This window comes from Haliotis asinina, chromosome 6 (assembly GCF_037392515.1).
Source record: "Haliotis asinina isolate JCU_RB_2024 chromosome 6, JCU_Hal_asi_v2, whole genome shotgun sequence".
Lineage (NCBI taxonomy): Eukaryota > Metazoa > Mollusca > Gastropoda > Lepetellida > Haliotidae > Haliotis > Haliotis asinina.
The window spans coordinates 23240191-23256371 of record NC_090285.1 but is presented as its reverse complement, the minus strand read 5'-3'; the positions used below and the strand labels follow the sequence as shown (position 1 = coordinate 23256371).

At 37.1% G+C, this 16181-nt stretch overlaps 1 protein-coding gene across 1 annotated transcript in view; it reads left to right on the top strand.

Annotated features, from left to right (window-relative positions):
• LOC137286524 (inositol 1,4,5-triphosphate receptor associated 2-like) overlaps nt 1–16181 on the top strand; it is a 177054-nt gene that overhangs the window by 110272 nt on the left and 50601 nt on the right. Inside the window, exon 29 of the mRNA XM_067818439.1 lies at nt 9505–9725. Within this exon, the coding sequence (XP_067674540.1) occupies nt 9505–9725 (221 nt within the window). The remainder of the gene's footprint in view (nt 1–9504; nt 9726–16181) is intronic.

The window sequence follows — 16181 nt, the reverse complement described above, 5'->3', positions numbered from 1 at the left end:
ACCTACCTACCTACCTACCTACCTACCTACCTTCCTACCTACCTTCCTTCCTTCCTTCCTTCCTTCCTTCCTTCCTACTTTGTCTGTTCTGGTGCTGTATTGTACCCCAGGTCACTTTTCACTGTTTGTCACAAGGTGTTCTTTGTGGATCAGGATGGTGGTAGTCACACTCAGTGACTTCGTTGCTCATGCTATCAGTCTCTGGATTTTCTAATTCATGCTTGAATTTTGGAAGTCGAGTTTCATACAACTGGATTATTGTGAAATGCTACCTGTCACAACAAACCCAATCAAACAAAACATCAGTGCAGTGCATTTCTCGTCTCTTCCATGTCAACATCTGTCTAATTTGAGTCTCCCTTGATCTTTTGATTGAATTTGAGTGACAGAATATTTCTTAAAACAGCAAAGACATTCCTTGAGATATTTATGGCAAAGGGGCTGGAATTGACATCACAATAAAAGATTCTGAAATTCACAGAGTTCAAGTATAACTCCAGCAAAATATATAAACAAGAGATCAATCTGATAATAAGCAGGACAAACAGGAGCCAAAATACTGAATCAAACTCCCCATCATCAAAGATGAGGTGGTGTTTTTGTAGCAGAGCTCTGAATGCTAGGAATGGATGAGTGTGTTTGTGTTGGTGATCATGTTAAAGTCAGCAGTAGGAGCTGGGAGTCACAGCATGTAACATGATCGTCCCACAGCTCCTGGCCATTGCAGCTTAGTTAATGGAAACATTACTGGCATACACTACTTCCTTGTTCCACGCCTCCATGTTGATGTTCTGTGTAATAGGCTTCATAAAGCTCATCATTGGCACTGTGCATGTTTTATTGTCTTGACCCCAGCATCTAGGAGGGGGGTCTGTACAGATACACAGTTATGTTCTGTTATAGTTGTTTATACATTCAATTTAGCTCATTTGTGCACTGTGGGCCTGTTCCCCTGCATTGTTTAATATATGTAGTGAGTCACTATTACATATAGTCGTGTTCTGTTACAGTTTGTTTATAACTTGAAATTTTCTGAGCTGGCTTCCTATAGGTATAAAACATGATCATATTCCCCTGTACATACTTATTATAAAGGGCAGTGGGGTAGCCTAGTGGTGAAAACATTCACTCATTGTGCTGAATACCTAGGTTTGATTCCCCACTTTGGTACAGTGTCTTTAGCCCATTTCTGGTGTCTCCCACCATGGTACTGCTGGAATATTGCTACAAGCAGAGTAAAACCAAACTCTCTCAATCTCACCTTAGTATGAAATATAACAAGGCATTGTTACATACAATATTTCCTATTGTTAACAAAAATGTTGCTCGCCTTGACCATGTGAATGAAAGTGTAAAGCTTGGCAATGTCTTGTATAGTGAGGCTGTAGTACTTCAGGTATTACTATTCTCAGTAATAATCAGTAATAATAAGATTTAACAGATTCATGAATTAAAAAGCAAGTAATTATCGTAATGTTTGTTTGTGATAAGTATATGTTGCCAGTGATATTACCCAGAAGGTGTTGTCAAGGCTGGTGAAGTTTCGCAGTAAATTGTCACTAGTTCCTGTGGTGATGGACACAGTGTCTACAGTCTTAAGTATTTAAAGTGGTTGATTGCTTGTTTTATTGACATTACTGACTGAGTTTCATTGTCAATGGCTATAGGTTTCTCCACCGTGTTTGATTAACTTTTATTTCTTACATTTTCATTCTTGTTTCTATGTTAACCAGATCAAGAGAGGCTCTTGAATTTTTATAAGCTCCATCCATATGCTACAATGGTTTCTGACACTTTGATGTCCATAGAGTTCATGTTCAAGGGTCTTACCATTCTTTGTATAGAAAGAGATGATAAGAGATTTAAATCTTCAAAAAATTCGTAAAAATTCACACTTGTACTCGTGTGAGGACAGGTTTGTGAGAGTATTGGTTAGTAAATCATATGTGCTCCTTCAAATGGTTATTTGTGAAGAATGTTTCATTCTGATAATTGTTTTTCTACTTTGATTTGCTGCACTGTGTCCCCATATGTTCACACAACTGATATTCTTAATTGATCTGCTGTCAACTACTAGCATATAGTGAAGTCCTGTTGGTCTAGGAGCCCTATATTATATGCTTTTCATGTGAGCTCGCTAAGGAGCATAAAAGTTAAGGGTCCTTATCATAACCAAAATGTTTGGGGATAGGATTCTGAAACTTTGGGACTCCATGACCCCTTCAATTTCAAGCCCTGAATTGAACTGGTAGTTGAATGTCATTGTGACCCCTTGAATTGGTGTGTTCTTTATGTTTTCAGTTACTGGTTTGTCACTAGGTTTGCATTAGTCTTTAAGGTAATAATTGATAGTTTAAACATAACTAACCCCCAAACACAAACTGGCATCTTTTGTAGTGTCTACCTCTTTAAAGAAGGAATAAGGTTATAAAGTTTTGTTTTTTGTACTCTATTAAGTATAACATATGAAAGACTTACTGGAACACCAATTTCATTCTAAAAAAACTGTGGTTAATCAATACCAAGTGATTAAAAGTTGTGAAAGAGTCATCTGCTTCACTCCCGCCGCCAGCAAAACCACAGACAGTTTACATAACTGTGTCACCAGAGCACTACTGCAAACTGCAGTGACATCATGTGAGGAAGGATTTTCAGTTTTAATTATGTTTGATTTTTCGGTTGCATGTCACCTTTAAGTAATTAAATGTCAACATGAGTAGTTTTAATGACAGGGTTTCATTTATAATGATGACAGTAAATTATTTATGTATTTGTACCCATGTGAGTATGTTTGATCTTTAAAGGATAGAATTACTGTACATCTATGGGCTTAGCCTTCAGTACAGCCTTGGAGCAATTCTAGTTTGACATATCAACATTACATAATTTCTTCAAGTGTAGCTGCATGAGAGGATGTGAAAAAAACATTTGCTCTCTCTGTAATGGTATTGTGGGGAAAATTCAGTTCACCCCAATGAAAAAACATGCATCTGAACCAACATTATACCATTGTTTCATGTACAGAAAAAGCTGAAAGTTGAGGAGAGTGGTTATACAGTTATGATCTGTGGTTGCACTTGCTTACCTTGTTACGTTAAGAGGACAATAAGCTGGAAGAGTGTACTATACAAGCGATAGAAACAATGGCTTCTTCCATGCAGACACGCAAGCAGGACATGAGGTTTGGAGATCCATGTGTTAGATATGTTTCACAAATAAGGTAGATCAACAAGATTTTACATCACATTTATGGGGCACACGATTTACATGGTACATATAATAAATCAATACTGAATCACAAATGTCAGTTTGAAGACTTTCTTGGAATATTTAAGTCCTCACAACTTTATTCCCTGCCTCATACTATAGAGAAAAACGTTTTAGTTGAAGCAATACATCTGTCTCGTTTGACTCTGATATAAAGAAGTGGTGATTATCTTACACCTGACCTTGCTATAGTAGTGGAGTGGTCACATCCTCGCCCTTGTACAGGGGATAACCTTCCCAGTGTGTAATAATGAGGAATATGTGGAGGATATAGAGAATATCAGGTTTCCTCTACAGCCCTGGCTACATGAAATACCTAACCAATTAGCATTGCTTGGAACTGCTGCACTGTATGTGTGGATGGGGAGGACATGGAACAACCTGGAGCAGTAACCACCCAGGGGGAACAAGTGACCGCTACACTTTGAAGTGACCAGGAGCTTACTGCATCCAAGGGATGTTATCTTGATTATCACCTGGAGAGTACCAGACCTGACCCACTTTGATGCCTGCTGATTCCGATGTCACAAAGGATGTAATCCCCAAGGATTAGATTTCATCTTGGGCATGAGTGGTAATGTATTGTAATTTGTTTTGGTCAACAGGTGTTAGCTTGTATGAGTTTAGATTATGATCTTGTTATCGCTCATCACTGAAGATAAGACATATATATTTGTTCAAAGTTTATGATGTCCTGGTGAATGTAATGTTTGTTATGAAGTGCATCATGCAAAGTTTACCTAAGATAACACTCTAATTGAAGCATGACTTAATGTGATAGGTTGAAGATAATGTTTGGACTTTTGTGTCAGTGTAACAAGTGATAAATCTCAATCATAGATACACAGTCTTCTTGTGAGTGTCAAGTATATGTACAACAGCTGAATACTGAACTATCCAGGAATGCAAGTTTCTCAGGAGGTGATGCATGGTCTTGGAAAAGTAGGTAGAAGACACCCACAGGTAGAAGCTGTCTCATGTTCTATGGCTGCGTAGATTTACATCAATCACTCTTTACTATGTCCAGCAGTGTTGACAAGTGGACAAATGTAGTCTATCATTCCCTCAGTATAGAATATGAAGGCTAGGTCTTACTCCTCCAGTTTATTATTTCTAAAAAAGTAACTTTTTATGGGCTTGATAAGGTTAGGTATTATACTTGAAGACAGGATGATGACTTGATTCAGCTTTGAAGAATCTTAACATGAAATTATTTTAATATTTTTAGTCCAGATCAAGTTATCTATAATGCAATACATTTATGAATATTACATAGACTTTTTTTTCAGAATTAATGGTGTACATATGTATTTGTATATCTGCAATAGCATGGATCTCCCATATGAATATGATATAGGAGGTTAACAGTAGTGAGTTGATTAACTCACAGGAATGTTTTGTCAAGCAGTGGCAACCTAACAAACAAAGCCTCGGAGGTGTATCAATGTGCTTTGTTACCTATCTTTTAGTCATGCATATGACTCTGTCTCAATACCTACTCTGCTCTTTTTAACTGAATACTTATCAACTGAACTGAAACTGATTGCATTGAAACCATTGTCTGTATTGTTAGAAGAACATACAATTCAAATGCACATTGTGAAGGTCTTTAGAAGACAGGCAAAAAGATAACATGCTACACAGCAAATAATACTTCATAGAAGATTGTAGACATGTTTTCAGAAGTTTTACACCCATGTCTTCACTGAGTTGTGCTCTCACATTTCCAACTCCATGCTGAACAATCACTCACGTGAAATACTTTTTATTCAACATTCATTCATTTTCAACATATTCATATCGCCTCCATTCCCCCTTACAGCTTCCGGTTCTGGCTATTAAAGTATCATTAAGGGTGCAAATATATACATGTCCATGTGCTTCATAGCTAATCAGTATTTTTTATGTCCATGTCTCTATACACTGCCAAAAGCTTCTTAAAAATGTCTAAAAGTACCTTGCTATATGCAGTTCAATTAAAGAGTGTATGTATGTAATCTGCTATTGTGGAATAAGGTATTCTAAAGCCAACTTATGCTTCTGATAAACATACATTCATTTTACATCCTGAATAAAGTCATTTTTATATGAATATATCATAACTATGACTAAGGTCAAGTGACAGCATGTTGGTATTTTGTTGGATACTTTTTCATCTTGCAAGTAACAGAAGCATTATTAATTGACATTTTGAGTAAATTTAATAAACCAGATTAAAAAACATAAGTCCAAATATGCAAAGAACATGTTTTATTATGAGATAGTTTAACAACAGGATTAACTAATGTAATGCAATAGAGATTAGTAGATATACTATTTCCCATGACTGATCATGACAACAAGATGTACAGACTGGTGGAATGACTTCTGTGTCACACATACCATCTTTTTGTACTGAGTTTAAGAGTCAGGCTGGAACCTCATCTTATCTACATTACAATATACAATTTTCAAACACAACTGGTAAAAGTTACCATTACTGGCCAATATTTCTTATGGACCAGACAATTTATAGTTAAGTTTGCAAGTTCCACTGGACCATGAGTTTGGAAGTACTCCTGAATCAAACACTGTGTTAGCGTATACGAAGTTAACACTTTAGGAACCCATGAAGATCCAGGAATTCTTCACCCACCCATGATTGTTAGAGACGATAATGGGATAGGGTGGTCAGACTCTTTGACTTGACTTACACATGTCATTGTATCCCAACTGCATAGATCCATGCTCATGATGTTGATCATTACATTGTCAGGCCCACAGTTGATTATCTGCACACCGGATTAAAGCTGGAATATTGCTGAATGTGGACTTAAATGAACAATAATATTTTGGAAATAATGTGTGCTCTCTTCATTAAAAAAATGCATGGCACCAGCTACGTATCCAGTTTTATCCAATCATGTGTAAACAAAAAGAAAGTAAACATAAATGCTGAGTCAGTATGTTCAAGGAAACTTTAAATCCAAAGAGTGGTTTGACCCCCGAAGATTTAATATATTATTCCATGTTGTTCATTAATAACATACATCAGAGATTTAATTAACTGATTGTGGTCAAACAGTCCTGGAGGCTATCTTAAGCACTTGTCATGAACACTTTCATGCAGAAATCCTAACTGTTTGTTGTAGAGTCCATGAAACAGTTTGCATTGAATATAAATCACATTAGGTGTGTATATCGGCCAGTCTTGTCAGTTGACCTGGGTCAACATATGCCCTTTAGGGGAGAAGCCGGCTGGTAATTCAGTGATAAACGCTGGAATAACAGCTGGACGTAGGTAACTCTTTAACATTGCTGTCAAGGTACGGATCAACACACAGGTAAATGCTCCTCATATAACACGATGATATTTAGATTCAGTGGGAAATCGGTGAAGATATGTCCAGCTTGCAATAATCTTATTGAGGACAGGTTTAGGCCTTGTTGCTACTATACTCATGTTCTGAAGGATGCAGAAGATTCTGTACATATTGAAATTTGTTATGTTCATAGTAATCATAAATGTCTTCATTATGAAATAAATGACACTTTGTATAACAACATTTTAGAAAGGAAACATTTTGTATTGCAGTGACATGGTTGTTGCTTGATGATTTCTTATATGTGAATGATCTCTGTGCTTTAATTTGATGCACATCTTTGTAGACTCATGGAAACAAATAAGGGAACACATGAAAGTACAAGTGTGCCTTTATTCTTTTCCGTGTTTCTGCACAAAGTAAGTATTGCACTGTGGGTTGAAATTCCGGAAATAAAGGAACAGTTGTACATTCATGTGTTACCTTCCATGAATATTCATTAACCTAAGGCCTTCATTCAAATACACTCATCCTTCTCCTCCTCCTCCTCTTCTTCCTCCCCTTCTCATTCTTCTTCTTCTTCTTCCTCCATTGGCAGAAAGACTAGCAGTTTATTATTAATATACATCAATACCGTGATATATTTACTCTCTGTATAGAAAGGCTACCCCCATGTATTTCTAGACTGAATATTTCCATATGCCCTTATTTGCTTGTTTAAGATTTACTATACACTGGCTTGACAGAAAATTATGTGGCTACTTTTGACAAGAAAAATATATGAATTTTGTCATACGCTTTAATTGTCTGTTTCGGGCACACTGGTTGCCTAAACGTATGAAAGTGTAATTGAACATCATTGGCTATCTTGACAAATGTCCTGCAAGACAACAGTTGGTGACAGTGTGCAATCAAGGGTAGTTTAATACCTCAGTTATCAAAAAAAATAGTCAATGTCAGTGTATAGTCCGATTTCAATGGATGTATAGGATTTTCCTCCTCGTTGGCAATTGGACTCAGTTACCTTTACACGGAAGAGTTTATCAAGATATCAGGGTTTGTCAATGCAAGTCAGGCCACTAAGACATAGTACAGTAACTACCTATCCCATTTACCTGTACAAGTTGCATGACAAGTAGGCTTAGCCTTTGCAGCAGAGATAGTACTGTAGATTGAGCATAAGTGTCTACACTGGTTTTTGATAATGGTAACAGAGACTTAGATTTTTTAACTCATGAGAACCAGGCACCTGGATGTTTTAATGTAGTAGACGTATGTTCTAAGTATGTAAGCTTGATCAGAGCCTGAATGTTACAGTCTACACTCCATGATAGATGGTGGTCCTGGGATAACTAAATGTCCATATGAATACACAGTGCTGCTCAGAAAGTACATATTCTGGTACATTTGCGGGTTGAGTCCCTGCCTTCCACTGCAGTGGCTGAGTCAGTTATAGCTGACTTTGTGTGGTCCTGGCAAGTAAGTACATGACACCTAGGGTGTGGGTCCAAGTCACATATGGGACTGAACCCAACAAAAATACTAGAACTGGTCTTTACTGTGAAAGTGTAATCCCATGTTAGATGTAATATAAATGTCCTTACAGCCCGTCCATACACTCTGGTATCATATACTGAGATTACTGGACTGGAAGAGTTCAGGCTGATGGCTGAAGATTGTATAGATTGCATAGATTGTAACAACAATTTTGTTGATACTTGCTGTTTCTCATTATTAAAGTGCTAACTTGTGAGAAGCTGATAGTTACAGTGGTTGACTTGCTGCATCCTTGATATCTCCACTAAATCTCCACTATACCCAGGATGCATCTACAGTTCAGCCAGATAATTTTATTTCGTCCCTTGGCTTGCTTTTTATCCAATCAGGTGTCTACACTGGGAAGTTGAGCATACCAATCACAACTCACTTTCGCGTCATAAATTATCCAACTGATTAATCTCTGCAACACATGCAGAGGAAGTCTGAAAGGTAGGAGTTCTTGCATATATTTATTTAAAGTTTTGGACCTGACAATTTGTCTCTATGATGTTCCCAAAATCTGAGTCGCCCTGCGAACAAATCTTCATAGCTGCAGTTGCTGTTGTGTTGTTCATGCTGTCAACCACTGATTTGTCAAACCCAGATACAGTTATCTACAGCTCACCATGATAAAGCTAAAATATTGCTTACTGAGACATTTGACACCCTGTCATAAGTAACATCTTCTGGTGTGCTTGGTTGGTTCAACAGTGTGATAGATTAGACCAGATCAGTTGGTTTTCTTGTTTTTTGTTAAGGTAATTATCCTAGGGTACTTGGAACAAACAATGCAGTCAGCATTAAGTGATATTTATTGACAAAGAAAAATAAACTTGACTTATAGTTTTTTGATGGATGCCACCTGAGAGGCAGGATACGCTTGCCTTTCTGCAAGTGCCTGTATCATCACTATTTCATAGTGAGTCACAAACATATGCATTGTCATCATATCACATGGTGATAGTCACTGAATTATCAGACCCAGATTTGATTTGTTTACAAACCAAATCATGCTGCTGCAGTACTGCTGAAACAAATATCCACTCATGATATAGTCACAATTGTACAATCAATTGTAGTTGCTTCTACTCTGTTGTATTGGCCTTTTGTATACTGTATGCTAACATTAAAAAGTCAAATTTGTAAACATCATTTTCTTTTGAGATTTTGTAAACTACTGCAGAGATACATGTTAGAGGGAAAAAGAAGTAACTATCAGTGAATAAATTGCAAACTAAAACTCCAAGTTGAATAATGCTACTGAAATGTTCCCAATTTAAACTGTTATTCAGGAATGATATGGTGTGTTATACCTTTTGTACCACGAGGTATGATCAAGCATTTTGGAACCTTGACATCGAGAACCCTCAAGATGATGTTATCACTATATTTTCAGAACAACCTGGCAAAGAAGCGTGATCATATGCGCACAATGAAACTACCTGAGCTCCGAGAACTAAGTGAGGGAGATATGGCACCCCCTCAACTCCTGACGTTATCAGAGAACACATTGACTCCGCCCCCTCCATCTGAGGACTTGGTCATGCCAAGTTTGCCTGATGAGTTCCTGGAAAAACTAGGTCTGAAGATGTCATCACCTGATGAGAAACTAGTAAAGTAAGTACAGGGGCTCCTTTCACGAAGCAGCCTCTACTAAGGTTAACCTTAACTCCCATTCTTTAACATTGCAGTAAGGTTACCTTTATGACTTACGATCACCTTCGTGAAACCAGGACCAGGTTTGCTGTGTACTTAACTTCATGATGCTGCAAGGATCATCTCACAAAGAAAATTGACGTCTGCTCGGAGTACAGCTCCTCTGGGTAATCCAGCATTTTGGTAGACTAATGCTAAGTCTCTGAATATATGTAATTTTGATAGTAACAATTATACCCATAATCTGAACTTTCTTCATATAAGGCATTGCAGAGAGGGTTTGGCAGTAGGGAAAACAGTGTAGTTCCAGGACTGTGAGACAGACTGGCTTTTGGTTACTGGTGCTGGAACAAATTGAATGAAAGTCTCATTTGCAGCATGAGTTATTTTTCCACTGACCTGTGAAAAGTGGTTTCATCAAACTGCTGGTGATCAGTTATCATGTGCTTGATAGAGGCATCATTCATGACTGATGGCGTATAGGAACTATAGTTCCATGAAAATGTACCGATGAATTTCACTTTAAACAAATAGGTAAATTAAATACAGTGAAATTAATACTTTTACCTTGCCAACTGAATATTTAAATCTCAGAATTTTATTCAACTTAGGATAAATGTTGTTTAACAAGCGATCATAATTTCAAATCACTTTATTTGTTTCTATTACCAGGGGATTTGAACAGTAAATTAAATGAACAAGCAGGGTTGGTCCAAGTTAACATTCATCACATACAGCGTATGCTTTTGTGTCACTGTTCCAACTGCTGCTCTTAAACCCCTGGTAATACAAGCCAATAATAATGATTTGAATCTATGATTGTTTGTGAAACAATTTTTATCCTAAGTTGAATAAAATTCAAGGACTTTTTTTTTCAGTTGACAAGGTAAAATTATGAATATTAATTTCACTATATTTGGTTTACTTTCTTGTTTAAAGTGAAATGCATCTGTCCATTTTGCAAAACAGACTATCTAAGATTACACAATGCCATTTAGAAAATGGTCAAATATAACATGTCATATTTGTGATTACACTTTCTTGGTAAAGTACAAATCTAGTACTTTTTTTAGTTGAGTCCCATCTGGGATTTGAACCCACACACTCATAGTCAGGCACCTAGTCGCCAGCACACAAAGTCAGCCACCTAACCCACTCAGCTACCACGACGTCCACAAAAATTAAAGTCGGACAACTGGTAGTCTAGACTGTAGGCTTTGTGTACTCCACTGATAAGTGTTAATCAGCACAGCTGTCACTGCCAAAAGCTATGATTACACAATGCCATTTAGAAAGTAATCACATGTAACATATGTTATATTTGGGATTATACTCTCTTGGTAAAGTACAAATTCTAGTACTTTTTTTTAGTTGAGCCCATTCGGGAATCGAACCCACACACTCAGGCACCTAATTACCAGTACACAAGGTCTGTTGCCTAACCTAAAGTACTAGAATTTGTACTTTACCAAGAAATGGATTCCCAAAGATAACATATGTTACATTTGACTATTACAGGGCTGAAGCAATGAGCTTCTAGCCTAAAACTGATCCTTGGAGAAGCTTTGTCCTAATTCATTCCATGTTGATCTTTCAGTTGCAACATGACAGTTCTCTTCAACTGGGTTTTACCATTCTCTGGAATTGGGTTTTAACATATATGTTGTATGTGATAAAAATCATTCTTACTCCAGATAAGCATTGTCTGTATATGAGTTTTGTCTAGCTAATCCAACAGGGTACAAAATACTGGGAGTGGATTTAGCTTGCAATCATGTGCTGTGACTTTATTGTCTCTGACAAGTTTGTCCACAGAGTGATGCTGCAGCTTGCCTGATCACACTTTGAAACCAGAGAACTGACATGTGGATCATTAATGAACCCATTCTTTTCACTTTGTGATTGTCATAGATTTTGAAGACTGCAGAATACTACTTTCCTAACATTTTGGATAATATAATATTCTGTAGTATCACTTTCCTTAACAGCCTTCCAATAACCCCCTTTTTGAGTAGGTATGTGAGTTTGGTGTATTGTCCCACTAATTAAAGGTTTTCTGGATTTTCTCTCATTTTTGTGGCATTAGATTTCTGGCATATTAGTTCAATACCTGCTGAAGCTTTAGCAAAGGAATTCAGGACTGTTATATTAGTACCTGTCACCAGGTAAATACACTGGGTCCTCAATAGCCTTGCTCTAAGGCTGCTCTGAATGCTAACCCCATGGATGTATAGTGATGCTATCCTCTAAAGAGGCAGGTCTAGATAGAGGGACAGTGTGTAAGATATATTGGTAATTTTGAAAAAAAACATAATTCAAACTATTAATAATGACCTTATAGACCTATTCAAGTCTACGTCCTTAGGACCATCCAGCCATTGCCATTACTGATCAGTGTTCAGTACAACCCCTTATTTGACTCTAGTACCGATATATATTCTTAATGAACAGTAAACTTAAATAAAGAGTGAAAGAAACCTTTCAAAATTTCCTCTAGACTACAGGGCCAGCAAGCAGACAATAATTTGGTGGTCCTTTCATTACTCGCTGGTCCTAGATTTACAGTCATAGATTTACTTATCTATCAGTGCAAATTCACAGGCCACCAGGACCACTGCAAACTTATTATCTAGTTGTCCTGATGAATTCTTACCAGACAGTTGTCAGTGAATGCAGATGCTGTGAAATTTGGTTCATGTGAATATTTCTGGTTCATGTTACTGGAACAACTCATGACCTGCAAAGCCTGTGGCAAGAACTTCTGGATCAACATCTTGAATTTGGATTTGAGTGATTTTATAGTGGATGATTGTTTAATGTCTGCTAGTGACTTTTTTAACTTTCTTTAATTAGTAGTTGACCCAGGTATGTGATAACACACTGATATTTTGTATACTATGTCTTGTGTAATGGTGAAATTGTATACTCTGCATCCATGTCTGTGCATGTAATGCCAAACAAAACACATAACCAAAGTTCTTGAACTCTTGGACCTTGTAGACAAATTATCACCATGAATGGTTATTGTTGATGCTGTGTTAAGCAATATCCACTCACTCAAATTAGACAAATAGTTGGCAACTGCAAGGTCTAACTAGACTTGCCATATGTACCTATTCATTCCTGTGACAATACATCTCTGTGGACTTGTGGTTGTTTCAGTGCCATTGTTCTGCGTCATTCTTACAATGCAGGCCATCAGAATTAGACACAGTTCCAAGGCAATCTCTCCCAGATACAACAGAATTGGATAGGGTGATAAGGGCATTTGTTTATGCTCCTAGTCAGTCATACAGACCCAAACAAATATGTACAGCTTCTGCAGTATAATATGTGGCATTGTCTAGATTAAAAGTAGAGTCCTTGGCGCCTAAGTGTGTTGGTTTATTTTGTTAAGACAATTTCCAAACTGATTTTTTTGTGCAAAGAATTTCCATTTCAGAGATGACATTTTTGTGTTTCTTGCTTGACATAACGTAGCTTACACTCGTATCATTTGTCAGCAGTGCCAGTATGTATGGAAATCCTTTCAAAATTGGCTGGAAGAAATACTGCAATATTGTCAATACTGCCCTTTTGTCAAGACACTCTTCTAGATAAATTTCGTATTGTTTTCATCATGGTCAAAAGCTTATAGTAAACCAACACCTTTTGTTGACACAAGTTTCAACTGACACAATCTATCAATCTACACATATCTATCAGCGAGCTACCATTGCTTTGTACTTATTTTCCATAGCGGGAAGTGTCTGTAAATACCTTTCAGCTCCGCCTTGTCAATCTATCTGTGTTGGCCTAGCAAGAGGAAGTTACTTATGAAATTTAGCCTTTGATTTGCTAAGCTGTTGTGACATGTGTTGGTTTTAAACCTTCAACTCTCATGATCTGGACTGACTCCTTGGTAGGAAAGTGGTTCATAAATATATTTCTTAGTAATGCTAAACCCCTATCACAGCATTGCCATACATCTTGTATTCTGGTTGCTATCACATGACATGAAACTTTGAGATGTTCAACAGAAGCACATTTTTCTGTCAATTATACACAACTAGTCATCCCAGCAATAGATATTATGCTACCAGTACATTTCCATGAGAGCTGTAACTGATGGGTTGAGTGTGGGTTGGATGCAGATTGACTGAAGTTCTGATGTGATATCATCACTGTGGGGGCTAAAATCCATATCACAGTTGAAATCAGGTACGGAACACTGGTGCTCTTACTTATATCAGCTTGTTTAGTTCAGTTTAGTTCTGGTTTTACAGATCCACCTATTTATCATTTTTTGAGTCTTCTCAAATGCCTCATCATAATTCCAATGGGCTCTCATATATGAAGAATACTCATAAGCATAAGGAAGGCTACCCTAATGTTTTAATGTAAACAGTCCTGTAAAATAGAAGGCTCAATATTCGACTCTCTTGTCTTTTGAGAGAAATGTTAGCTTGTTACAGTCAAAGGTTTTATGGTATTGTGAAAGTGTCAGAGTTTAAATGTAGTGTAACTGAACTAATTAAGCTATTACTAAAGCAACTTCATTGAATATTTAAAGGATGACCAGGTGAGTTGCCATGCCAACGTGTCATATTTTTTTCCACCTTTTAGAGTAAAAACATCTTACATTGCTCAAGGCTTGTCTCAAGACGTGTTGGCAGAGGTGGGGTAGCCTAGCAGTCAAAGACCCAGGTTCGAATCCTCACATGTGTACAATGTGTAAAGCCCGTTTCTGGTGTGACCTGCCATGATATTGCTAGAAAATTGTTAAAAGTGGAGTGAAACCAAACTCGGTCAAGAATTGTTGGCTACTACTGTTGTGAAATCCTACTGTTTTATGATTCATGCCTTAGGCTATATAACATGGAAGAAAATGTATCATGACACAGACACGCTTGTTCAAGGTTAAATAAGAAATAGTTTTGCCTGTTACTTTTTTTTTTATATGCAGTCAGGAAACTGCCACTTTGGTAATGAAAATGAATGACAATGAGTGAGTTATATGTGAGGAATTCATTTTAATCAAGCTATTATTCTCTATATGAACGTATTGTTTTTCCTTATTTCTGTTATGACAGGTAAAAGATCAATGGCTAACCCTGTATCATGGAGCCTTTTTAATAAAACTTCGCCGTCTCCAGTAACTTATGCCATGTGTTAAAAACTGGTGCTAGGATTTTCAATAAGTTCTTTTTTGCCCATGCCTCAAATGTGTCAAATCTGGCTTCATTCTATATTACTTTACAGTGTATGTTCTCTGTTCCCATGGCAGAGACCCATCCGGAGTAGAATAGGCCTTCAACAACCCATGCTTACCATGAAAGGCGACTAACGGGAGCGGGTGGTCAGGCTTGCTGACTTGGTTGACACACATCATTGGTTCCCAATAGCGCAGATCAATGTCATGCTGTTGATCACTGGATTGTCTGGTCCAGACTTGACTATTTACAGACTGCCGCCATATTGCTGGAATATTGCTGAGTGCCGCATAAAACTAACTCCCACTGAGGAAGTCTCTGTAGCTCACATTTCCAGACTTGAATAAGATATTTTGTGTGGTATCTAATGCCAGATATTTCTTCCGTTTGCTCAAGTCCGTATTATGAAGTGCTGAAACTAATGTGTGTGGATGGATATTGTATGTGTAATTATTTGAAAACCAGCAATTAAATATCAGAAGTATTTTTTTGTCAGTTGATTCCCATGATTGACTAATCTGCATGAAACATGTAAATAATAAAAGTGATGATTACAGTAGACCATTAGGTTCCAGTGACTTTTCCAACACAAGGTGATAATCTTAATTAACTTGTTCATTATTTGTAGATGGATTATGAGAGTATCTACAGGTTATCATTATACAATATGAGGGTATATAGTGGTATTTAAAAAAACAAACCAACTTGCTTAAAAGACATGATAAAAACAAGTAAAACAAAGATCAAAGTATTGAGTTTTGCTTTTTTACTTCCTCTGACAGGTTTATTTGATTGTATGTATGCATATACGTACAGCTACCTGTTTTACAGGTGTTTATCCAATGCCATGGAACATTGACTTCCTGGTTGATGTGATAAGAAGTCAGGATATAAGGAGTTAAGACACAGGAACAGGCACTATGTTAACAGCTGATAGTCATAGGACCAGTGCTGCACCATTCACCCCTAATAAAGTGGGACTATGGAATCTGTTCGCAGTCTCTGCATGAGATTCTACAATGATCGGTAAATTTTTGTTACATATGCACAAAATTGTCAATTTAATGTTTGATAGTTTTGAAAGATGTTAACACAGAATTTGGGTAGCTTTGAATTAAATGGATAAGGCTTTAGTTGTTTGTATTACATGGGGGTATGCACATTAAATGCACATTAAATGAAACAGCAAGAACAAGTTGGTCAAAGTTATCGGTCATCATGTTAC